Consider the following 26,745-nt stretch of genomic DNA (forward strand, 5'->3'; position numbering starts at 1 on the left):
CGCAATATATGTATACAAGCAGCTATTTGGGGAAAAATCACTCCGTTATAGTGTTAATCCCTGCATTATATAGCGCTCTGGTGTGTGCTGGCATACTCTCTGTCTCCCCAAAGGACTTTGTGGGGTCCTGTCCTCAGTCAGAGCATTCCCTGTGTGTTGGTACGGCTGTGTCGACATGTTGGATGAGGAAGGTTACGTGGAGGCGGAGCAGAGGCCGATAAATGGGATGTCGCCCCCTGTGGGGCCGACACCAGAGTGGATGGATAGGTGGAAGGTATTAACCGACGGTGTCAACTCCTTACATAAAAGGCTGGATGACGTAACAGCTGTGGGACAGCCGGCTTCTCAGCCCGCGCCTGCCCAGGCGTCTCAAAGGCCATCAGGGGCTCAAAAAAAACGCCCGTTACCTCAGATGGCAGACACAGATGTCGACACGGAGTCTGACTCCAGTGTCGACGAGGTTGAGACATATACACAATCCACTAGGAACATCCGTTACATGATCTCGGCAATGAAAAATGTGTTACGCATTTTCTGACATGAACCCAAGTACCACATAAAAGGGGTTTTATTTTTGGGGAGAAAAAGCAGCCAGTGTTTTGTTCCCCCATCAGATGAATGAATGAAGTGGGTAAAGAAGCGTGGTTTCCCCCGATAAGAAACTGGTAATTTCTAAAAAGTTACTGATGGCGTACCCTTTCCCGCCAGAGGATAGGTCACGTTGGGAGATATCCCTTAGGGTGGATAAGGCGCTCACACGTTTGTCAAAAGGTGGCACTGCCGTCTTAGGATACGGCCACCTTGAAGGAACCTGCTGATAAAAAGCAGGAGGCGATCCTGAAGTCTGTATTTACACACTCAGGTTATATACTGAAACCTGCAATTGCCTCAGCATAAATAGTGCTGCTGCAGCGTGGTCTGATACCCTGTCAGATAATAATACGCTAAGACGGGGATAATATTTTGCTAACATTGAGCATATTTAAGACGTTGTCTTATATATAAAGGATGCACAGAGGGATATTTGCCGGCTGGCATCCAGAATTAATGCAATGTCCATTCTGCCAGGAGGGTATTAGAAACCCGGCAGTGGACAGGTGATGCTGCATTTAAAAGGCACATGGAGATTCTGCCTTATAAGGGTAAGGAATTGTTTGGGGATGGTCTCTGGGACCTCGTATCCACAGCAACAGCTGGGAAGAAAATTTTTTACCTCGGGTTTCCTCACAAAAGCCTAAGAGCACCGTATTTTCAGGTACAGTCCTTTCGGCTTCAGAAAAGCAAGCGGATCAAAGGCGCTTCCTTTCTGCACAGACAAGGGAAGAAGGAAAAAGCTGCACCAGTCAGCCAGTTCCTAGGATCAAATATCTTCCCTCGCTTCCTCTGAGTCCACCGCATGACGCTGGGGCTCCACAGGTGGAGACAGGTGCGGTGGGGGCGCGTCTCGGGAACTGCAGGGACCAGTGGGCTTGCCCACTGGTGGATCCCTGGGTTCTGCAAGTAGTATCAGAGGGATACAGGCTGGAGTTCGAGACGACTCCCCCCCCCCCCCCCCCCCCCCCCGCCGTTGTCTCACATCAGCCTTGCCTGCTGCCCTCGGAGAAAGGTAGTACTGGCGGCAATTCGCAAGCTGTACTTCCAGCAGGTGAAATCAAGGTACCCCTCCTTCAACAAGGCCGGGGTTACTATTCCAAAATGTTGTGGTACTGAAACCAGACGGTTTGGTGAGACCCATTCTAAAATTGAAATCCTTGAACACTTATATACGAAGGTTCAAGTTCAAAATGGAATCGCTCAGGGCGATTATTGCAAGCCTGGAAAATTTCAGGGTATCACTGGACATCAAGGATACTTACCTGCATGTCCCTATTTACCCTCTTCACCAGGTGTACCTCAAAATTGTGGTACAGGATTGTCATTACCAATTCCAGACGTTGCCGTTGGTCTGTTCCTGGCACCGAGGGTATTTACCAAGGTAATGGCCGAAGTACTTATCCCGTACTTGGACGATCTCCTTATAAAGGCGAGGTCCAGGGAGCAGTTGTTCGTCGGAGTAGCACTATCTCGGGAAGTGCTACAACAGCACGGCTGGAGTCTGAATATTCCAAAGTCGCAGCTGGTTCCTACGACGCTTCTACTGTTCCTGGGTATGGTTCTGGACACAGAACAGGATAAAAAGGGTTTCTCCCGGAGGAGAAGTCCAAGGAGTTGGCGTCTCTAGGCGGAGACCTCCTAATACAAATACAGGTATCGGTGCTTCAATGCACGCGAGCCTTGGGAAAGATGGTAGCTTCTTACAAAGAATTTCCATTCGCCAAGTCCCATGCAAGGATCTTCCAGTGGGATCTGTTGGACAAGTGGTCCGGGTCGCATCCTCGGATGCATCGGCGGATAACCCTGTCTCCAAGGGCCAGGGTGTCACTGTGGTGGTGACTGCAGAGTGCTCATCTTCTAGAGGGCCGCAGATTCGGCATACAGGACTGGGTCCTGGTGACCACGGATGCCAGCCTTCAAGGCTGGGGGGCAGTCACACAGGGAAGAAACTTCCAAGGCCTATGGAAAAGTCAGGAGACTTCCCTACACATAAATGTTCTGGAACTATGGGCCATTTACAATGCCCTAAGTCAGGCTAGACCCCTGCTTCAACACCGGCCGGTGCTGATCCAGTCAGACAACATCACGGCGGTCGCTCATGTAAACCGACAGGGCGGCACAAGAAGCAGGATGGCGATGACAGAAGCCACAAGGATTCTCCGATGGGCGGAAAATCATGTGTTAGCACTGTCAGCAGTGTTCATTCCCGGAGTGGACATCTGAGAAGCAGACTTTCTCAGCAGACACGACCTCCACCTGGGAGAGTGGGGACTTCATCCAGAAGTCTTCCAAATGATTGTACACCGTGGGGAAAGGCCACAGGTGGACAGGATAACGTCCCGCCTCAACAAAAAGCTACAAAGATATTGCGCCAGGTCAAGGGACCCTCAGGCAATAGCTGTGGACGCTCTGGTAACACCGTGGGTGTGCCAGTCGGTGTATGTGTTCCCTTCTCTGCCTCTCATACCCAGGGTAATGAGAATAATAAGAAGGAGAGGAGTAAGAACTATACTCATTATTCCGGGTGGCCAAGAAGACCTTGGTACCCAGAACTCCAAGAAATGATCTCAGAGGACCCATGGCCTCTGCCGCTCAGACAGGACCTGCTGCAGCAGGGGGCCTGTCTGTTCCAAGACGTACCGCGGCTGCATTTGACGGCATGGCGGTTGAACGCCGGATCCTGAAGGAAAAAGGCATTCCGGAGGAAGCTATCCCTATGCTATTTAAAGCTAGGAAAGAAGTGAACGCAAACCATTATCACCGCATATGGCAGAAATATGTTGCGTGCTGTGAGGCCAGTAAGGCCCCAAAGGAGGAATTTCAGCTAGGTCGATTTCTGCACTTCCTACAGTCAGAGGTGACTATGGGCCTAAAATTGTGTTTCATTAAGGTCCAGATTTCGGCTCTATCGATTTTCTTCTAAAATAGAACTGGCTTCACTGCCTGAAGTTCAGACTTTTGTTAAGGGAGTGCTGCATAGTCGGCCCCCGTTTGTGCCTCCAGTGGCACCGTGGGATCTCAACGTAGTGTTGGATTTCCTGAAGTCGCATTGAGTTGAGCCACTTAAATCCGTAGAGCTACAATACCTCAGGTGGAAAGTGGTCATTCTGTGGGCCTTGGCGTCGGCCAGGCGTGTATCAGAATTGGCGGCTTTGTCAAAAGTGCTTATCTGTATTTTATATGGATAAGGCGGAATTGAGGACTCGTTCCCAATTCCTTCCTAAGGTGGTAGCAGTTTTTCATGTGAACCAACCTATTGTGGTGCCTGCGGCTACTTGGGACTTGGAGGATTCCAAGTTTCTGGACGTAGTCAGGGCCCTGAAAAGTGTTTCCAGGACGGCTGGAGTCAGGAAAACTGACTCGCTATTTATCCTGTATGCACCCAACAAGCTGGGTGCTCCTGCTTCTAAGCAGACTGTTGCTCACTGGATCTGTAGCACGATTCAACTTGCACATTCTGCGGGTGGACTGCCGCACCCTAAATCTGTGAGAGCCCATTCCACGAGGAAAGTGGGCTCTTCTTGGGCGGCTGCCCGAGGGGTCTCTGCTTTACAAATTTGCCGAGCTGTTACTTGGTCGGGTTCAAACACTCTTGCAAGAGTCTACAAGTTTGATACCCTGGCTGAGGAGGACCTAGAGTTTGCTCATTCGGTGCTGCAGAGTCATCCGCACTCTCCCGCCCGTTTGGGAGCTTTGGTATAATCCCCATGGTCCTTACGGAGTCCCCAGCATCCACTTAGGACGTTAGAGAAAATAAGATTTTACTCACCGGTAAATCTATTTCTCGTAGTCTGTAGTGGATGCTGGGCGCCCATCCCAAGTGCGGATTGTCTGCAATACTTGTATATAGTTATTGCTTAACTAAAGGGTTATTGTTGAGCCTTCTGAGAGGCTCAGTTATCATACTGTTAACTGGGTATAGTATCACGAGTTATACGGTGTGGCTGGTAGGAGTCTTACCCGGGATTCAAAATCCTTCCTTATTGTGTCAGCTCTTCCGGGCACAGTATCCTAACTGAGGTCTGGAGGAGGGTCTTAGTGGGAGGAGCCAGTGCACACCAGGTGGTCCTAAAGCTTTCTTTAGTTGTGCCCAGTCTCCTGCAGAGCCGCTAATCCCCATGGTCCTTACGGAGTCCCCAGCATCCACTACGGACTACGAGAAATATATTTACCGGTGAGTAAAATCTTTATTTTTAGTATTTAATCATTATGTATGGCACCAGCAAGTGTACATAGTGCCCTCCAGGGGGAGCATAATGGTATAAACACTACAATATGAAAAGGTTCAGGAAGACTGTACAGGGACAAAGCAAATGGTAAGATAATAGAATTTTGTTACTTACCAGATAAATCCTTTTCTTTGAATCCACAGGGGGCACTGGAGAACTCTTGGGATATGGACGGGGTGTTAGCAGGATAGGCACTGAATATTTAAAATAGTAACTCCTCCCTCCTCCATACTCCCAAAGTACCTCAGTGTTTTTTACTGAGCCGATTAGGAGTGATAGAGAAGATGAACAATAGAGAATTACATATAACATTATAACATAACGGACAACAATGAAGTTGACACAACGTAACGGACAACTAAACAGTTGGCACGTAATAGCTATAACCGTAACATCTTAATAATCGGTGAGAATGTGTTACCATAAGATCCACTGAACTTGCCAGAAACCAGGTGAAAACTGCTCTGGGTGGGCATCCAGTGCCCCCTGTGGATTCAAAGAAAAGGATTTATCTGGTAAGTACCATAATCCTTTTTCATCCACTAGGGGTCACTGGAGTACTCATGGAACATACCAAAGTTTCCCCCTTGGGCGGGAGAGCTGTTTGGCACCTGTAACACTAGACAGCCAAAGCTAGATGCTGATGTCGCAAACGTATCAAACTTGTAAAAGTGCACAAATGTGTGCACTGATGACCATGTAGCCACACGGCAAAGTGGCGTCGTTAGAAGCTCCACGACCTGCTGCCCATGACGTTCCCACAGAACGTGTGTAATGAGCCAAAACTGATGTAGGCGGTTGTAGCCTAGCATGAAGATAAGCCTGACGTATGGTCAGTTTAATCCATCTGGATAATGTCTGCTTGGAAGCTGGCTAACCCATTCTGACTGCATCATAGAGCAAACAATGTAACTGTTTTACGTACAGTTGGTCGGGCTACATAACGCGTAGTGCGCATACCACCTCCAAAGTAGCTGAAGTTCCTGAACCTTCTGATAACACAGGAACTATAATTGGTGGTTTGATGTGAAAAGATGATACTACCTTTGGTAGGAAAGCGGGATTCGTCCGAAGTTCCGCTCTATGATCATAAAACACCATATGCGGTGGCTTGCATGACAAGGCACCCAATTCTGAAACACGCCTTGCAGAAGCTAAGGCTAGGAAAAACCTGTTTTCCAAGTGAGAAACTTCACATCCTCTTGTTGTAAGGGTTCAAAAAATGAAGACTCGGGGAGTCTGTAAATGGTATAAATGGAGGTTGTACTCTGAGGACACCTTGTAGAAAAGTGTGTACTGTTGGCAAAAGGGCCAAACACCTTTGAAAGTAAAATGACAAGGCAGAGACCTGCACCTTCAGTGTAGATAAACCTAGTCCTCCATCTAACCCAGTCTGTAAAATTAGCAAAAGACGGGATAACTTGAAAGATGAGGTCGGAAACTTCAGAGCTTCACACCACCCTATATAGGCACGCCAAATCCTGTGATAATGAGCTACCGTAACTTTCTTCCTAGCACGTAACATGGTTGGTATAATGGATTCCGGAATGCCCTCTCGTCTTAAGAGTGGTTTCAACAGCCACCCCGTCAAACGCAGCCGCGCTAACCAGGGTAAAGGAACGGACCCTGTTACAGGTCCAGACGTAGCGGGAGCAGCCAAGGATCGTATGCGAGTAGTCTGTGGAGATCCGAGAACCATGCTCTGAGGCCAATGAGGCGCCACCAGTATGACTGTCGTGGACTCTCGTTTGATCCGCTTTAGCAACCGAGGAAGCACTGGAAACGGATACACAAGGCTGTGCGGCCACGTGATCGTGAGAGCATCCACTGCCACTGCATTTGGATCTCTTGTTCTGGACACATACCATGATGTTTGATTTTGGCGAGATGCCATTAGATCCACCTGTGGGTAACCCCACTGCTGGAACACTTCTGGATTCAATGACCATTTTCCTGGATGAAAATCCTGACTGCTGAGAATCTGCCTTCCAGTTGTCCACTCCCGACAATATCACCTGGTGATTCTCTGCCCAATTGAGAATTCAAGGAACTTTCCGCATGGGCATGCGACTTCGAGTTCCTCCTTGTTTGTTGATGTATGTGACTGCCGTCGCATTGTCTGACTGGACCTGGAAAGTTTGAGACTGAAGCATGTGTACTGCCTGTCGCAGCACGTTGCAAGTTGCCCTGAGTTCCAGGGCATTTATTGACAGTAGTCTTTCTTGGTCTGACCAGAGACCCTGAAGCTGGCAATTTTGGACCAATGCTCCCCAACCTCAGACTTGCGTCAGAATTATCCAATTCCAGACTCCGATCCTTTCCCCTGCGGTGAGATTGTGAACTTGGAGCCACCAAAGCAGCGATACCCTGGCCCTTGGAGACAACCGCACCATCTTATGAATTTGCAGATGCGAGCCTGACCACGGTGCGAGAACATCCAGTTGGAAAGGATGAGTGAAATCTTCCGAACTGGAGTGCTTCAAAAGACGCCACCATCTTTCCTAACCGTCGAATGCACAAATACAACGAGACTGTCTATGGTTTGAGCACTAACTGTACCAGATGACGAATACTTTGTGCTCTGTTCCGGAAGGTAAATTCGTTGTTCCACCGGATCTAGAATCAATCATTCATTCCTAGGAATTGATTTCTTTGAGCTGGAATCGGGCTTGATTTCTTGAAGTTGAAAATCCAACCGTGCTGAACATTGTATGTTAGTAAGGCATGTTGGAGGGTCTGCTGAGACAGACTATCTGCTCATCAAAGCTCCAAGTACGGAACTCACTCCCAGGGATCTGAGATGAGCTATCAGACATAATTTTTGTGAATACCCGAGGCGCTGATGAGAAGCCAAACAGTAGTGCTTGGAACTGATAATGGTTTTGCTGTACTGCAAACCTTAAGTACGCCTGATGCGGCGGCCAAATTGGAATGTGTAAGTACGCATCCTTGAGATCCAGCGAAATAATGAATTCCTGTGGCTCTAAATTTGCAATCCCTGACAGCAGGAATTCCATCTTGAATCTGTAGTAAGGGACTTACCGATTGATCCCCGTTTCGGTTCAATATCTGTCTGACAGCCATCTGGCTTTGGTACTGCAAAAAGACTGGAATAGTAACATTGACCCTGTTGGTGAACTGGAACCAGAATCAAAACTGCTGAATCTACGGGAGATTGACTTGCGGTCTGCAGGACTGCCTTTTTGTCTTGACAAAATCTTGGAAGATTTTGTCTTGGAAGATAATCAAACTCTATTTTGTAACCATTGAACACTAACTTGCGGATCCACCCATCTGTGGATGTCTGATACCACGCCCAGTGAAACGTCTGAAGGCGTGCTCCCACCACTGAAGATCCGAGAGACTGGAAGGCAGTCATGCCACTGGCTTGTCGGCGGTCTTGGCGTCCCAATGACTTAGTGGTTTGCTGAAAACCACGTCGTCTACCGTATGTGGTTGTTCCTCTACCACAGCCTTGAAAGGGCTGAGGTCTAAAGTAACTGAATGCTGGCCCAGAGTATTTCCGTTTTAGGTACCTGTGTAGGCAATGGTAGGAAAACAGACTCCCCGCCAATCCCCCCCCCCCCCCCCCGTGGTCTCATAAATCAATGTGTCCAATTCCGGACCAAACCACTTCTCTCCAGCGTAAGGTAACGCTTCTACTCCTCGTTTGGCCTCCGCCTGCCAAGAACGCAGCCAGATGGCACTTCGTGCCGCAACTAGTGAAGCTAAAAGGCGAGAACAAACCTGGCTGGCGTCCATAGAAGCCGTACAAAGATACTCGGCAGATTCACCAATGTGATCAGCAAGAAGTATAAGGTGGTCTTCCTGTAGGGCTGACTTGAGCAATGTTATCCACGCAATTACAGCCGCCTTCACCCAAATTCCCACTAAAGCAGGTATAAGCAACACCCCAACTGCTGTATACATTGACTTTAGCATAGCTTCTCGCTTACGCTCTGACGGGTCTTTAAGCGTAGTAGCAGCTGGTACTGGAATGGTTAACTTCTTAAAGTTTTGATGCCGGTGGATTTTCCCATTTCGACGTCATAGACAGAAACCGACGAGGTACAGGAAACAGTTTGTCCGGATTCTTCCATTCCTCTGTTAATGGCTTGTTAAGAGAATCTGAATAAGGAAAACACACCGGTGATCTGTCGTTTAGCAAACACTTCATCATTTGAAAGAGGTTCTTTAGTCTGTAAAATCTAGAACCTGACGTACTGCCCAGATGAGATTATCAATGGCTGGCTATCCGTAACCTCACTGACTCCTGTGCCACCTCGCCCTCCTCATATTCTTGCGATATGAGGTATGGCATTGAATCATAATGCAACATAGCTGAAACTGGTAAGTTTTATAAGACAAATGATAACTATTTTTCGGAATAGAGCTAGACTTGGACTTTTGTGACCCCTGCAAAGTCCTGGACATCTCCTGAGCCCCTACTGGTATCTCGGGAGGTATTGCCCTAGTCTCAGATCGGTCACGTTCCTTACGTGCAGCGGCCATCTCAGATTGTAAACCAGTCATTACATCCACCATCCTTGTGGGTAAGGGGTTGTATTTGTAGCTGTAGTTAGAAAACATACTGTGCATGCGGTAGATCCCTCAGGTAACACACTCGCACAGACATTGCAGTTAAGCTGCTTTTTTGATTTTGCCGTACTCTTTTTGTACAGACAAACAAATACACAAAGACAGACAAGTCCCACGACTCGGTAAAAAAAATGTTACTAAAGTGTATATAAGCCTGAAGTGCAGTGCACATGGCTACACTATATGAAACCTGATCTGTACAAAATTCCTAGTAACACCCCTGCTCCATCCGGTGGTGGAGTGTTGTAGGAGAGCACCTTCCTGAAAGAAGCAGGAAGTAGAGTGAAAATGGCCCCTAGCCATGTGCTTAAAATAAAGCAGATAATAAATTAAATATGTATAATTTATTAATAGAATATACACAAACACATGCATATATACATATATCTGTAACACATGCAGCACAGGCTTAAAAGCCTGATAGTTGATTTACTGCTGTTGTGCACATTCTGAGTCCTGCTGCATTAATATGCAGCTTAGTTTATGGGGCCTCCCACTGCTATGCAGCACTATCCTCCCCTCTCCCCCGCGTCCCCCTCAGACGGACCGCGGCAGCAGTGAGCGCTGTCCGCGGACAGCCGCAGTTCATGGCTCCGTACCTCTGAAGGGGGAGAGCAGTGGCACAGGGAGCCGTAGCGGCGGAGAGCACCCAGCGGCGGCTGCTAGGCAGACGGCGGCTGGGCTGTTGCCGGCGCTGGGGGTGACGCAGGATACACACAGTAGTAGTCCTTAATAAAAGGACAAACACTTTTTCCAGACCCCGCATATCTGGTGGTAGCGTGAGCTAACCGCCTCCAGCAACATACCTGAAAGGCCGTTACCCTAGGATGATGTTGGAGGCTATGACGGGGCTTCTTGGTAAGCTCCGTCCAGCTCCCTCCTGCAGTCTCAGTGTAATAGCTGAGCTGTATATGGTCTATGGCGCTGCTCCTCTGCTGAGCACTGACGAGCCAATATAGTTGCATGCAGCAGCTTCCACAATCCTGGACCCAAGCTTCTTTCTAAGCTGGGAAGGGATTGATAGTAAAAAATAGAAATAACGTGGAATTCTCCGTGTGCTCTATCCTGATCGAGCACCGAAAAAACACTGAGGTACTTTGGGAGTATGGAGGAGCGTTACTCATTTAAATATTCAGTGCCTTTCCTGCTAACGCCCCCATCCATATCCCAAGAGTACTCCAGTGACCCCTAGTAGATGAAAAAGATATAGATAATACATTTTATATGTATCTATCCCAGCACTCACCAAAGTAAGCTCACTTATCCTTAACACTTCAATAAATAAATGATGGGGGTTTAGTTAGTTTATTGGCCAATGCACAGAAGCCTGCAAACTGATCGCCAAGGTACCCCACCTTCATGCAGGTCCAACACTATCAGTCTTAAAACCTGACTACTGTTTCACACAGTCTGCCTGCTAGATTTAGTGTGCACCTGCCACACACTTTATGGCTTTTAAAGGGGTGTAGTTTGGTATGCCGGCGGCCGGGCTCCCAGCAACCTGCATACTGGCGCCAGAATCCCAACCGCCGGCATACCAACAGCGCAAATGAGCCCCTTGCTTACAGGCACGTCGGTGCGCTACATGTGCCACGCTATCTATTCTCCCTCCAGGGGGGTCGTGGACCCCCAACAGGGAGAGTGTCGGTATTCTGGCTGTCGGGATTCCGGCACCGGTATACTGTGCGCTGGGATCCTGACAGCCGGCAAACTGAAGACCACCCCTTTTAAAGGTACACTAGTCACCTTACATTGGCTAGATTGCTAAGGCACAGCTGCGACAGGTTCAGGATAAGAGTTCACACAGGGGTGCATGAGAAAGGTAGTGGCCAGTTAATAAGAGTTAACCATAGACTTGCCACCCCAGAAGCAGGCTACACCAATACACTTACCACTCATAGGGTGGGGTGCATCTAACATGGCACTCGCCACCCCAGAAGCTGGGTATACAACTGCACTTACCACTCAAATTGATCGATTGAATGTGGAAAGGGAGGGACGTGTGAATCGATCTGAGGTCAGATGTAGAGAGGGAGGAGTGAATGAGGCTTTAAGTGCCTTCAAAGAGGCTTCCCCCCCCACCCCTGAATTCTGTAATAGGTGAGCCAGTGAAGACTAGTGGTAGAATCCAGTGCCCAATCAACCATTAGGCTGCAGCCTAAGGTGCTAGGGCCTGGAGCACCACACAATTGGTAGCTGGGGGAAAAAACCTGAACACTTAATTCGTTCCATGTTGATGGCAGCCACATGGCTTGGAGTAGCTTGATAGTTGTACAGATTTCCTGAGGTGTTGATGGAAGTTGTTAGTAACTTAGTTGTTGCAATGTTACTATTTAGTTTACTGCTGAAAGATACTATATGTACATTGCGCTAAACCGCCATCTGGGCAGCCTGAAGAGCTGCATTAGTTTATTTAGGGTCTTCATCATATACCTCAGAGCAAAGTCTCCCTTACACTCTGGCAAAATCAAACATGTCCGTAGTATAACCTTTTATTACCTGCACATGTGCAGTATGACTGGTGGTTTCCTGAGTACCTACAGTATATGCACTGTGCTTTGTGTTTAGCAGCATTACAGCAGGAAAGTGTATCGGCCTGGAGCAGTGGTTTTCCAAACTGTGTTGAATCACTGCACCCTAGAGTATCGGAATTATTTCTCTGCCAGGGTCCACAGGTTATCCACAGGATAATGGGATATGATGGAGCGACAGCGTATTGGCACCAAACGATCACAAGCTTTCAGTCCTCCCAGGATGCAACGGGCCCATCCATATATCTCCGCCCACTGGCTCAGGCAAATCAGGGTGTGTTTTTTTTTTTTTTTTTGTGCGGCAGGAGCCGTACCATGGTCAGAGGGCTGCTGTGTTTGGCAGCCCTAAGATTTCTTTTATTTTTGTAGTCTTACTATGTTTTTGAGCGATCTTTCCTAACGGCGTCTTATATGCATATTGGAAAGAGTCGCTCCAACAACTCTCCGCCGGGTCGCAACAACGCTTACCCATGTGTACAGTGCTGTCTCGACGGGCGTCTTTGTCGGCTATACTAGCAGGCCCAACAGACGTTACCAGGCTGTGGCCAGAGCACGGGGAGAAGGTAAGGCATTTGGTTCCACGTAGTTGGGGAATTCAGACACAGCTGCACTGTATTGGGAGGAGACTACCGAACAGTAGCTGACGCGCCGCCACCACTGGTGCTCCAGCGCTAGGCCTTAGGGATCATAATGCACCAGGATTATGAGGCTGCGATCCCTAGGGTTGAAGTCAGATGCTTTCTGGTCGCCCCTCCCCCAGTTCATGACCAGTTTCCGCGAGTCTCCTGCCATGAACTGTGGCCTCACTTCCATCTCAGACGCTACCACAAGGGTTCTCTGTTGCAGCATAGGCCGCTGCGTCTGTGTTCACTAAGCGCTACAACGAGGAGACCCGGTCACAGTACAGGCGTCTGTATGACCGGTGCGTATGTATGCACAGTGCATCTGTGTCCACCTAAGTTCCTGGAATGGCAGTGTACACTAGTAGCGTCTGGTCCACTCAGCGTTCGCTAATGAATTGATCGATCTTGGAAGTGAGTCTAGTCTCCCTGTATCCCACTCTGAGTACGGGTTATACAGCACTAAATTTCTATCTACTTTTTACACCTTGTAGTTTTCTTCGCATTGCGTCTGAATACTTTAAGATCTATATAAAACAGAATTCAGTAATATGTACTCCTACACACGTGTGTAGTTTATTATATGCTCATATGACTAATATATAACATGTGATTGCTGACTTTAATATGTTTGTCAGTTGTTTGTTCTGGTCCTCAATGCTGGTGCATGGGTAGGGTCAGATTGATTTCACTTTAGAAAGTTAGTGATTACAGTCACAAATTGTGTAGTACACTGTGAAAGTGCTGATTATGTAAGAGTGGCAAAGGTGACAAGGGTACACTCACAGCAACACCTACACTCATATCATGTTTGTCTTGCAAAACTGTATTATCCCCTAAGGATCTGGTACAGGATGGCTTATGTGCAAAATGTTTTGCGTTTCAGCAGATCCTTGTTCAACATCAGGTACAGATAGATCCACCTTGGGCATTGTTTGCACAGACCTTGTCCAGTATAGCTGAATGGGTAATTCCTACAGCTTCACTACCAGGAATGGGGTACACTAATAAACCATACATGCAGCTCCCTGCTTACGGTATATCTTTTCCTTCACCAGCTTCTCCAAAGAGACCAGCTGATAAACCTAGTGTAAGTTAACAGTCCACTTCACAGGCTACACACCATGATTCATCGGATGATGAAAGCTCTATATACTCTACTTCAGCATACAAGGAACAAGTAGAAGGTCTCGGCTCAGTGGATATAGCTGAGCTAATTCGAGCAATAAAGGCCATTCTATACTTAGAGGATCAGTAGAGCCTGTGTTAAAAACCAAGGCACCTGTATTTAAACAGCCCAAAGCAGAAGTTTCCAGGGTCAGACCAGCTAACGGAAATCATGGAAGAGGCTTGGGCTACAACCCGTAAAAAATATAGAATTCCCAAAAAATGGGATTCCAATTATCCTTTTCCAGCTGGGGACTGTTTAAAATGGGAAATGGCTCCCAAAGTAGATATGCATGTAATTTGATTAGTGCGAAAATCTATATTGCCTTTGCCATCAACGTCATTGGATGTCACGGATAGAGTAGATGGTTTTATGAAAAACATTTTCTCTTTTGAGGGCAGTCATAAGGCCAGCCATGGCTTCAGCTTGGATGGCAAAAGCAGTTGCTGCCTGGATAGAGGTACTGGAAGACTGTCTTTCAGCACCTTCAAGGGAGCAAAAATCCTGTATACCTCACATTAAACAGGCTGCAATATTCTTGGAAGAAGCAGCAATAGATATGGGCACTATTTCCTCCAGGGCATCGGCTTCAACAATAGCTGCTCGCAGAGCACTTTGGTTACGTACATGGAAAGCTGATTCAGAATCTAAGAAGGTTCTGGAAACTTTGCATTTTACTGGAAGCATTCGGTTTGGTAAAGAATTAACAGATATTCTGCAGTCAGAAGCAGACTCCAAAAAGGTGTAATTTCCTTCTACATATAACCCCAAAAGTAGGGGTCCTACTTTTCGGCCCTTTGGGTCACGAGGAAAAGGAAAAAGTGATCGTAAGAAGCCCCAATATAATTTGGTAAGGCGAAAAAGCAATGGGCTACCAGAACGCTAGCCTCAAAATCGGAGAATAAGCTATCGGTTTGATGGTGTGAGCCTCCTCCTGGGGGACCCCATGGTAGGGGGCCGACTTCTTCAGTTTGCACAGATCTGGCAGCAGTCTACAACAGATGCCTAGGTGTAAGAAGTAGTATCTCTGGGGTATGGTGTTTCCCTTCAAGAAGCATCTTCCTCGAAGGTTCTTCTGCACCAGCCCATCTCGGGTAGAAACGAAAGCTAGGGCTTTGCAAGAAGCAGTTCAGAAATTGCTTCAGTCATGAGTAATTATTCCAGTACCCCCTGCACAACTGGGACAGGGGTTTTGCTCCAACCTGTTGATTCAGAAGCCAAATGGGTCATTCCAGCCAATTCTCAATCTCAAAATGCTGAACAAATACATTTGGGTACCTCGGTTTCACATGGAGACGTAACGCTTCATAGTTTTGGCCATGGAACCAGGTGATTACATGGTATCCCTGGATATTCAGGATGCTTACCTACATGTTCCTATAGCACTGTCCCATCAGTGCTATCTCAGGTTTGCTATCCTCCAGCAGCATTTTCCGTTCCAGGCGTTACTCTGGGTGCCGTGGCTAACCAAAAAGATATTTACCAAGAATATGGTGGTTATGGCAGCTTATGTTTGCAAGCAGGGGATTAGAATTTTTCCATACATCTACCTGTTAGTTCTAGCACCATCGCAGGAAATGCTCCTGGACCATCTACAACAGACAATAAAATGTCTGCAGAGGCATGGATGGCTCATAACTTGGGCAAAATCATCTCTAGTTCCGTCACAACGGATGATTCACTTGGGGGCTGTACTGGATTCAAGTCTGCAGAAAAGATTTTTACCTCAGGATAAGATAGCCAAGGTACAGTCAAGAACTCTGGAGTTTGTTACACAGTCGAACAATATCAATCCATGCAGCAATGCAACTGATGGGTTTGATGGTGTCAACATTCGACATGGTGGAGTATGCACAATTCCACTCAAGACCTCTGCAGTGTCTGATTCTGGACAGATGGAATGGAATACATCAGACAATAAAGAAACAGACTATGGTACTTCCACACAAGGTAAAGTCCTTAGCCTGGTGGCTACAAACATCCCATCTAGACAAAGGGATCCCCTTTTGGATATCAGATTGGGAGATCCTGACAACAGATGCCAGTCTTCAGGGCTGGGGAGCAGTGTCTGAAAGATTATGGTTCCAGGGACAATGGACCACAGAAGAAAGTCGCCTGCCAATAAATGTGTTAGAACTTCGGGCCATATACATGGCGCTGATTTAGGCAAAGGACACTCTTCAAGGAAGACCAGTCCAGATCCGCTCAGACAATGTAATGGCGGTAGCGTACATCAACCATCATGGAGGAACGCGCAGTCAAACAGCAATGAAGGAGATAAGTCGCATACTAAAATGGGCAGAACGCCATCTTCCAGCATTGTCCGCAGTATTAGTTTCGGTAGTCCTAAACTGGGAAGCAGACTTTCTCAGTCGACACACCATTCAAGCAAGCAAATGGGCTCTTCATCCGGAAGTCTTTCAGACTCTAGTAGACAAGTGGGGTTTGCCAGAGAGATCTCATGGCGTCCCGTCTGAACAACAAAGTACCTGTATATGAGTCAAGAACAAAGTATCCCGGAGCAATCTTTGTGGACACCCGGTCAGTGAAATGGGATTTTCATCTGGTGTATGTTTCCTCTGATGATCCTGCTACTGAGGGTGGTGAGGAAAATAAAAAGCAAAGGGTGCCGTGATTCTAATAGCTCCGGCTTGGCCCAGAAGGCATTGGTACAAAGATCTGCAGAGAATGTCGATGGATGCTCCACTTCTGCTCCCTCAACGTCCAGATCTACTAATGCAAGGTCCTTATTACCACAGCCATCTGGATCGACTGTCGACGGCGTGGCTCTTGAAACCTCTCTCCTGAAGTCAAGAGGATTCTTACAACAGGTAATTCAAACAATGCTCAGCAAGGAAACCCTCCTCAGCTCGCATTTATCAGAGTGTGGCAAGCCTATATTCATTGGTGCAGTGAAAGAAATATGGACTCGAAATCTTTCCAAACTTCTAGGGTCTTAGATTTCCTTTAGGCGGGAGTGGATAAAGGTTTGAGGTGGCTTCCTTGAGAGTACAAGTATTGGCATTGACTGACTTTTTCCAAAAGAAAATTGCAAATTTACAGGATGTGTACTTCCAGGGAATGCTGCACATTCAACCTCCCTTTGTTCCTCCTACAGTGCCTTGGGACTTTAATTTAGTCCTGAAAGCCCTTCAATTTGCTCCATTTCTCTGACGTCCTAGTGGATGCTGGGAACTCCGTAAGGACCATGGGGAATAGACGGCTCCGCAGGAGACTGGGCACATCTAAAAGATTTAGGACCATCTGGTGTGCACTGGCTCCTCCCCCTATGACCCTCCTCCAAGCCTCAGTTAGATTTCTGTGCCCGGCTGAGCTGGATGCACACTAGGGGCTCTCCTGAGCTCCTAGAAAGAAAGTATAATTTAGGTTTTTTATTTTACAGTGAGACCTGCTGGCAACAGGCTCACTGCACCGAGGGACTAAGGGGAGAAGAAGCGAACCTACCTAAGTGGTGGTAGCTTGGGCTTCTTAGGCTACTGGACACCATTAGCTCCAGAGGGATCGCACACAGGACCCGACCTCGTCGTCTGTTCCCGGAGCCGCGCCGCTGTCCCCCTTACAGAGCCAGAAGCAAGAAGGTCCGGAAAATCGGCGGCTGAAGACTTCTGTCTTCTCCAAGGTAGCGCACAGCACTGCAGCTGTGCGCCATTGCTCCTCATGCACACCACACACTGCGGTCACTGATGGGTGCAGGGCGCTGGGGGGGGGCGCCCTGAGCAGCAATAAATAACACCTTGGCTGGCAAACTGACACCATATATAGCCCCAGAGGCTATATAGGTGTATATTAACCCCTGCCAGAAATCTTAAAATTGCGGGAAAAAGCCCGCCGAAAAAGGGGCGGAGCCATCTCCCTCAGCACACTGGCGCCATTTTCCCTCACAGCTCCGCTGGAAGGATCGCTCCCTGACTCTCCCCTGCAGTCCTGCACTACAGAAAGGGTAAAAAAGAGGGGGGGCACAAATTTAGGCGCAGTATAATATATATGCAGCTATAAGGGGAAAACACACTTTATAGGTGATATCCCTGTGGTATATAGCGCTCTGGTGTGTGCTGGCATACTCTCCCTCTGTCTCCCCAAAGGGCTTTGTGGGGTCCTGTCCTCTGTCAGAGCATTCCCTGTGTGTGTGCTGTGTCGGTACCGCTGTGTCGACATGTATGATGAGGAAAATGATGTGGAGGCAGAGCAAATGCCTGTAAGTGTGTTGTCACCCCCTGAAGGGTCGACACCTGTGTGGATGGACTTATGGAAGAAATTACGTGACAGTGTCGGCTCCTTACATAAAAGGTTTGACGACATAGGACAGCCGGCTACTCAGCTTGTGACTGTTCCAGCGTCTCAAATGTCATCAGGGGCTTTAAAACGCCCGCTACCTCAGATGGCAGACACAGATGTCAACACGGATACCGACTCCAGTGTCGACGACGATGAGACTAATGTACCCTCCAATAGGTCCACCCGTTACATGATTGAGGCAATGAAAAATGTATTACACATTTCTGATAGTACCCCAGGTACCACAAAAAAGGGTTTTATGTTTCGGTGAGAACTCCCAGTAGTTTTTCCTGCATCTGAGGAATTAAATGAGGTGTGTGAGGAAGCGTGGACTTCCCCCCGATAAGAAATTGATAATTTCTAAACGGTTATTGGCAGCGTACCCTTTCCCGTCACGTTGGGAAACATCCCCTAGGGTAGATAAAGCGCTTACATGTTTATCAAAACAGGTGGCACTACAGTCTCCGGATACGGCCGCCCTAAAGGATCCTGCTGATAGAAAGCAGGAAGCTACCCTAAAAGCTATATATACACACACGAGCATTATATTGCGACCAGCGATTGCATCAGCATGGATGTGCAGTGCTGCTGCTGCGTGGTCAGATTCCCTGTTGGATAATATTGATACCCTGGATAGGGACAATATTTTGCTGACCGTAGAGCATATAAAAGACGCTGTCTTATACATGCGTGATGCACAGAGGGATATTTGCCGGCTGGCATCAAAAATAAGTGCAATGTCCATTGCCGCCAGAAGGGGGTTATGGACTCTGCAGTGGTCAGGTGATGCCGATTCAACAAAGGTAGAGGGAAACAGCTGCAGCATACAGCCAGTTCCCAAGAGCAAAAGTCCTCCCCCGCGTCCGGTAAGTCCACAGCATGACTGGTACGGTGGGGGCCCGTCTCAGAAATTTCAGCACACAGTGGGCTCTCACAGGTGAATCCCTGGGCCCTTTAAGTAGTATCTCAGGGGTACAGGCTGGAATTCGAGACATCCTCCCCCCCCCCCTGCCGTTTTCTAAAATTTGCCGTACCAGCAACTCCCTCTGCCAGGGAGGCAGTGTTGGTGGCTATCCAAAAACTGTATTCACAGCAAGTGATTGTCAAGATACCCTCCTTCAGCAAGGACAGGGTTACTATTCCACAATGTTTGTGGTACCGAAACCGGACGGTTCGGTGAGACCCATCTTAAATTTAAAAGCCTTGAACACTTATATCAAAAGGTTCAAGTTCAAGATGGAATCGCTCAGGGTGGTTATTGCGAGCCTGGACGGGGGGGATTACATGGTCTCCCTGGACATCAAGGATGCGTACCTACATGTCCCCATTTACCCCCCTCACCAGGAGTACCTCAGATTTGTGGTACAGGACTGTCACTATCAGTTCCAGACGCTGCCGTTTGGGTTATCCACGGCACCGAGGGTCTTTACCAAGGTAATGGCCGAAATGATACTCCTTCACAAGAAGGGAGTTTTAATTATCCCGTACTTGGACGATCTCCTGATAAAGGCGAGGTCCAAAGAACAGTTGGTAGTGGGGGTAGCACTTTCTCGGGAAGTGCTACAACAGCACGGCTGGATTCTCAATATTCCAAAGTCACAGCTGGTCCCGACGACACGTCTTCTGTTCCTGGGAATGATTCTGGACACAGACCAGAAAAAAGTGTTTCTTCCAGTGGAAAAAGCCGAGGAGCTGTCATCTCTAGTCAGAGACCTCCTAAAACCGGGACAGGTGTCTGTACATCAATGCACACGAGTCCTGGGAAAAATGGTAGCTTCGTACGAAGCGATTCCATTCGGAAGGTTCCACGCAAGGACTTTCCAGTGGGACCTGTTGGACAAATGGTCCGGGTACCATCTCCAGATGAAACAGCGGATAACCCTGTCGGCAAGGACCAGGGTGTCGCTGCTGTGGTGGCTGCAGAGGGCTCATCTACTAGAGGGCCGCAGATTCGGAATACAGGACTGGGCCCTGGTGACCACTGATGCCAGCCTTCGGGGCTGGGGGGCAGTCACACAGGGAAGAAATTTCCAAGGACTGTGGTCAGATCAGTAGATTTCGCTTCACATAAATATTCTGGAGCTAAGGGCCATCTACAATGCCCTAAGCCAAGCAAGGCCCCTGCTTCAGAACCAGTCGGTACTGATCCAATCGGACAACATCACGGCGGTCGCCCATGTAAACAGACAGGGCGGCACAAGAAGCAGGAGGGCAATGGCAGAAGCCACAAGGATTCTCCGATGGGCGGAAAATCATGTGTTAGCACTGACAGCAGTGTTCATTCCGGGAGTGGACAACTGGGAAGCAACTTCCTCAGCAGGCACGACCTCCACCCGGGAGAATGGGGACTTCATCCAGAAGTCTTCCAAATGCTGGTATACCGGTGGGAAAGACCACAGGTGGACATGATGGCGTCCCGCCTCAACAAAAAGCTAAACAGATATTGCGCCAGGTCAAGGGACCCTCAGGCGATCGCTGTGGACGCTCTAGTAACACCGTGGGTGTACCAGTCGGTTTGTGTTCCCTCCTCTGCCTCTCATTCCCAAGGTACTAAGAATAATACGAAGGCAAGGAGTGAAAACTATACTCGTGGTTCCGGATTGGCCAAGAAGAGCTTGGTACCCGGAACTTCAAGAGATGCTTTCAGAGGACCCTTGGCCTCTGCCGCTCAGACAGGACCTGCTGCAGCAGGGGCCCTGTCTGTTCCAAGACTTACCGCGGCTGCGTTTGACGGCATGGCGGTTGAACACCGGATCCTGAAGGAAAAGGGTATTCCGGAGGAAGTCATTCCTACCCTGATCAAAGCCAGGAAGGATGTCACCGCAAACCATTTTCACTGCATTTGGCGAAAATACGTTGCTTGGTGTGAGGCCAGGAAGGCCCCAACAGAGGAATTTCAACTGGGTCGATTCCTGCAAACAGGGGTGACGTTGGGCCTCAAATTGGGGTCCATTAAGGTCCAGATTTCGGCCCTGTCGATTTTCTTCCAGAAAGAACTGGCTTCTCTGCCTGAAGTTCAGACTTTTGTCAAGGGAGTTCTGCATATTCAGCCTCCTTTTGTGCCCCCAGTGGCACCTTGGGATCTCAATGTGGTTTTGGAGTTCCTGAAATCACATTGGTTTGAACCACTTAAGACTCTGGATTTGAAATATCTCACGTGGAAAGTGGTCATGCTGTTGGCCCTGGCTTCGGCCAGGCGTGTGTCAGAATTGGCGGCTTTGTCCTATAAAAGCCCTTATCTGATTTTCCATATGGATAGGGCAGAATGGAGGACTCGTCCTCCGTTTCTCCCGAAGGTGGTATCAGCGTTTCACTTGAACCAGCCTATTGTGGTGCCTGCGGCTACTGGGAACTTGGAGGATTCTAAGTTACTGGACGTAGTCAGGGACCTGAAAATTTATGTTTCCAGGACGGCTGGAGTCAGGAACACTGACTCGCTGTTTATCCTGTATGCACCCAACAAACTGGGTGCTCCTGCTTCTAAGCAGACTATTGCGCGCTGGATTTGTAGCACTATTCAGCTGGCGCATTCTGCGGTAGGACTACCGCAGCCTAAATCTGTAAAAGCCCATTCCACAAGGAAGGTGGGCTCATCTTGGGCGGCTGCCCGAGGGGTCTCGGCTTTACAACTTTGCCGAGCTGCTACTTGGTCAGGGGCAAACACGTTTGCAAAATTCTACAAATTTGATACCCTGGCTGAGGAGGACCTGGAGTTCTCTCATTTGGTGTTGCAGAGTCGTCCGCACTCTCCCACCCGTTTGGGAGCTTTGGTATAATCCCCATGGTCCTTACGGAGTTCCCAGCATCCACTTAGGACGTCAGAGAAAATAAGAATTTACTCACCGGTAATTCTATTTCTCGTAGTCCGTAGTGGATGCTGGGCGCCCATCCCAAGTGCGGATTGTCTGTAATACTTGTAAATAGTTATTGTTACACAAATCGGGTTATTATTGCGAGCCATCTGTTTAGAGGCTCCTTTTGTTATCATACTGTTAACCGGGGTTCCTATCACGAGTTATACGGTGTGGCTGGTATGAGTCTTACCCGGGATTCAAAATCCTTATTGTCAGCTCTTCCGGGCACAGTGTCCTAACTGAGGCTTGGAGGAGGGTCATAGGGGGAGGAGCCAGTGCACACCAGATAGTCCTAATTCTTTCTTTAGATGTGCCCAGTCTCCTGCGGAGCCGTCTATTCCCCATGGTCCTTACGGAGTTCCCAGCATCCACTACGGACTACGAGAAATAGAATTACCGGTGAGTAAATTCTTATTTTTTACCACTCCATAAAGTGGATCTTAAATGGTTGACAGCTAAAGTTCTTTCTACTGACTGGCTTCCGCTAGAGTATCAGATTTAGGAGCGCTGTCTTGTCATTCTCCTCCTTTTCTGACTTTTTATCCAGATAAAGCAGTTCTCAGAACTAGGTCTGGGTATCTTCCGAAGGTGATATCTAAATTCCACCTTAATGAAGAAATTGTAGTCCCGGGCTTTTCAGGTATCGGACTTTCTGCAGGAGATGCGTCGCTGGATGTATTCCGGGCATTAAGCGTCTACGTGGATCGTACCAGCGCCATCAGACATTCTTCCCCTCTTCCCCCTCTCCCCCTCCATTCTCTACGGATTTCACAAGAGGATGGCCTGCTACTAAACAGACGCTGGCAAGATGGCTTCGAATGACTATTTCAGAAGCATATTCTCGAGCTGATTTCCCTGTTCCGGATAATGTCTCTGCTCACTCAACTCGTAAGTTAGGTCCTTCATGGGAAGCACAAAATGGTGCTTCAGAACTGATATGTAAGGTAGCCACATGATCTTCCATTAACACGTTCATTAGACATTATTTCTTGGATTCTTTTGCCTCTCATGACGCTGAATTCGGGCGAAAGTTTCTCCTGTCCAATCAGAAGTTCCCCACCACTAAATTGCTTTGGGAAATCCCATTGTTATCCTGTGGATAACCTGTGGACCCTGCTGGAGAAATATACGTTATGATAAAAACTTACTGTTGATAACTGTATTTCTCCCAAGTCCACAGGGAACCCACCCTGACGCACCTGATTTGGGGATCTTTCTACTCTCTAAACCTCTTCCTCTTACGGAAGGGTGTGCATGTGTGCTTCTTGCCTGATTAGGGCTGTTCATGATGCCCCTGCCTAAATGATTTGGAATACAACTGATTTGCCTGAGCTAGTGGGTGAGGATATATGGATGGGCCTGTTGCATCCTGGGAGGACTGAAAGCTTGTGATCGTTTGGTGCTAATCCGCTGTCGCTCCATCATATCACATTGTTATCCTGTGGACTTAGGAGAAATAACGTTATCAACGCCATAACGTATATATTTTCACTGCACCCCTAGGCCAAAAGTCTTATTGTGAAATTTAGAAGCCATTTCTATTTGTATGTCAACCTTGGTTTCAATTGTGTGGTGAGGGACACTATTTGCTGCTTTGTCTACATCATTTGACTACGACCAGCACTGGTTCTGCCTATTACATTGACCATAAATTTGTTTAATTGTTCCTGGACCACCAACCCAGGGCAGCCCTGCAACTGTTTTGAGGCACCCCAGGTTGCCACGGCACAGTTTGACCACCAGTGGCCTAGGGTGTCAGGAAGCCACAATCAGGCCCTGGTCAATCTAGCGAAACGGGAAGATTAGATGAGCAGCAGAACTGAGGATAGATTTAAGAGCAGCAGACCATGTCCAGAGACTTGTAGGGTACAGTAGCCTAGACGCAAAGTAACATGGGTAGCCTCAGAGTGATGCAAGTTTTTGTATATCAGTTTATTGATGAAATTTGTAAACTTGATTTGAGACTAGAGAAGTCCCAACTAGAGCAATTATTATGGAGGATGGTCATTTTATGGTCTAATGTAAGTTTTTGTTTATTTCCGATATCATGTATTTGTAAGAAGACTAGGAACGGTTGCTCCGATTGCAGGGAACATTACATATTGGTTCTCTCTTGCAGGTGTTTGCATTTGGCCAGAATTGCAGTAATTGTCTGGGAACTGGAGATAATCAAAGCACTATGATCCCAAGGAGACTTGATGTTCTTTGTGGCAAGAAAATCACTGGCATTAGCTATGGCAGTGGCCCACATGTTCTAGTTTGTACTGAAGGTATGATGGCCAAAGTCCATGATTGTATTTCTTCCCTCTGCTTCAATATACCAAAGGTAGTTGAATGACTTTATCTTGTATTTACAATAAATCAAGATTTCTGCAGTGGGGTGTGCTGGTATTCCACAGGGAATAACATTGGGGTGTAGAGTTGTATCTTGATCCTAGACACCAACAGGCTAAAGCTTTGACTGTTCCCAGGATGCCTTGCACCGCCTCCTCTATATCCCCCGCCTCCAGGCACTGGAGCTCTGTTTGTAAGTTGGTGCAGGCAGCTAACAGGGAGGGCTGTGGTAGGCAGCCCTGAATAGAGCTTTTCTGACCAGAAGAATTCAAGGGCCATGGCACAGGCACTAGTTGCTATGTCATGCTGACATATCGTGCTGTGGCTTCCTCACCTCTCCTAGCGGTGCTATATACTCCTGCGCCCTGGTTGCCGGGTGCTTACAGCGGAGGCGCTCCAGTCCCTTCAGGCACACATACTACCGCCGCTCTCCTGGATTGCGTGGCCTCATCATCAGGAGGAGGTAAGAGGGTCCCCCAGGTGGGAGCATCCAAAATCGTGATACGGCACGGTCTTTGGAGACTGCGCCGCTGGCGTGGACACTGGCCATGCAGGGACCCCACTATATCCATCAGGGTAAGGGGCTCGGGTCGGATTTGCTAAAAATCCGTTTAGTATAGGCCCTGCAGTACCTGGTGGGGAAGTCCAGCTGAGGGGATAAGGCTCTGACCTGTAGCCCCTCCCCCAGGCACCATCTTACAGCAGATGTTCTCTCCCTGTCTGCATTTGGGCACCATTACAGAGCTGCGCTGATCCTGGGCATTGTCTCCTCTGTAATGCTGCCTTCCTCAGCAGCGCTATACATTTACAGGACACTTAAGTATTCTACATGTCTGTGTTAGTTAAGAGTGCATAACTACAGAGATATTTTGTACAAGTACCCTGTGATATACATCCAGTATTTACTGTGCATTGTTATATCTGTATACATACATAGCGTTGCTTAGTATTGCTTAGTCCAGTGCAGTTTTATTGTTTGTAGTAGTTTCTGCTTTGTACATGTGACTGTGTGTGCTAACAGCTGCTGTGTGGTTCCTATTCCATGTATCTTGCACACACTGCAATCCCTAGATTCTGTACCCTGAGAGGGGGAGGGGTGTTAAGTGCATCGTGTGTGTGTGTGTGTGTGTGTGTGTATCCATCTCACACACACAACTCTGCCAGTCACTACCGGCGCCTCTCTGAAGGAACGGACAAGTGTGTGGAGGGTTGCTTGAAGTCTATTTACTCTTGCAGGTGCTGTGCATAGACCCACTATAGCGGCTTCTTGGGCTGCAAAGGCTATTTAAGCCTGGGTTCAAGAAGTTGAAGCGGAGCTACTTTCTAATTTTTCTGATAATGCCATACAGTGTCTTTCATATATTATCGTGGCCTCTGATGCCAGTGTCCTGGCAGCCAAAGCGTCTACTACATCCATTCTGGCTCACCGGATTCTGTGGTTGCAGTCCTGGTCTTTGGATCTGGACTCTAAAAAGACCTTGGAGGTTATCCCTTTTAAGGGAGACATCCTTTTTGGGGGAATATATGAACAAGATTGTTGCTGACTTAGCGTCTGCTAAAACTGCATGTCTGCCGAGTACTAATCCTTCGGTTAAAAGTACCACCTTTCGACCAAGTAAAGCAAAGGGTCAGGCGTACCCAAAACAGATTTGCACTTCCAAAACATCTTAGCCCAAACCTAAACATTCCTGGGCTGCCTGTCAGCCTGCTTCCAAACCAGACAAGCATGACTGGGTGGGCCTCCCCCCTGGGGGATCCCAGGGTGGGAGTCTGACTTCTTCTACAGTTTTGCCCAGGTATGGTTACATACCACTTCAGATTCCTGGGTAAGGGAAGTAGTCACTTACTGATACGCCATCTTTCAAGAAATGTCCCTCTCGACAGTTTTGCTCAACAAATATCCCTTCGGATCCGGTGAAAGCAAAAACTCCATTTGGTGGTACAATCCCTCTGGCTCAGAAGCAGTGGGTAATCAACGTTGTTCCTAGTTTCGAAATCGAATGGTTCCTCCCGGCCCAATCTCAACTTCAAGTCTTTGAACAAATTTGAAGGTATCCAAGGTCATGGAAACTCCTCGCTCTATTGTTCTGGCCTTGGAGCCCGTGGACTATATGGTATCCCTGGACATACAGGATGCTTACCTACATATACCTATTGCCATGTCGCATCAGAATTACCTGCAGTTTGCTATTGGCAACCTACATTATCAATTCCAGGCATTACATTTTGGACTGACCACGGCTCTGTGAATCTTCACCAAGGTCATGACGGCTCTGCTCTGCCGTCAGGGTATCGGGATCCTGCCATATCTGGATGACTTGTTGATCCTGGCGAACTCCCCAGAGCTTCTCCTCAGTCATCTGGAATGGACTGTTCAATTCCTGAAAGCCCACGGGTGGCTCATCAACTGGAAGAAATCCTCCCTGGTCTCTGCTCAGAGAATGGTGCACCTGGGGGCATTGATGGGGGCACACAACCAACGGTTGTTGTCCCAAGAGAAGGTCCTGAAGCTTCAGGACA

General features: G+C 48.1%; 1 protein-coding gene across 2 annotated transcripts in view; it reads left to right on the forward strand.

The window, feature by feature from the left end:
* Window positions 1-26,745, forward strand: part of RCBTB1 (RCC1 and BTB domain containing protein 1) — a 139,424-nt gene that overhangs the window by 10,164 nt on the left and 102,515 nt on the right. For both annotated transcript variants that reach the window (XM_063951974.1, XM_063951975.1), the window contains one exon: window positions 24,011-24,161. In XM_063951974.1, coding sequence (XP_063808044.1) covers window positions 24,011-24,161 — 151 coding nt within the window. The remainder of the gene's footprint in view (window positions 1-24,010; window positions 24,162-26,745) is intronic.

Source organism: Pseudophryne corroboree, chromosome 2 (genome assembly GCF_028390025.1).
Source record: "Pseudophryne corroboree isolate aPseCor3 chromosome 2, aPseCor3.hap2, whole genome shotgun sequence".
Lineage (NCBI taxonomy): Eukaryota > Metazoa > Chordata > Amphibia > Anura > Myobatrachidae > Pseudophryne > Pseudophryne corroboree.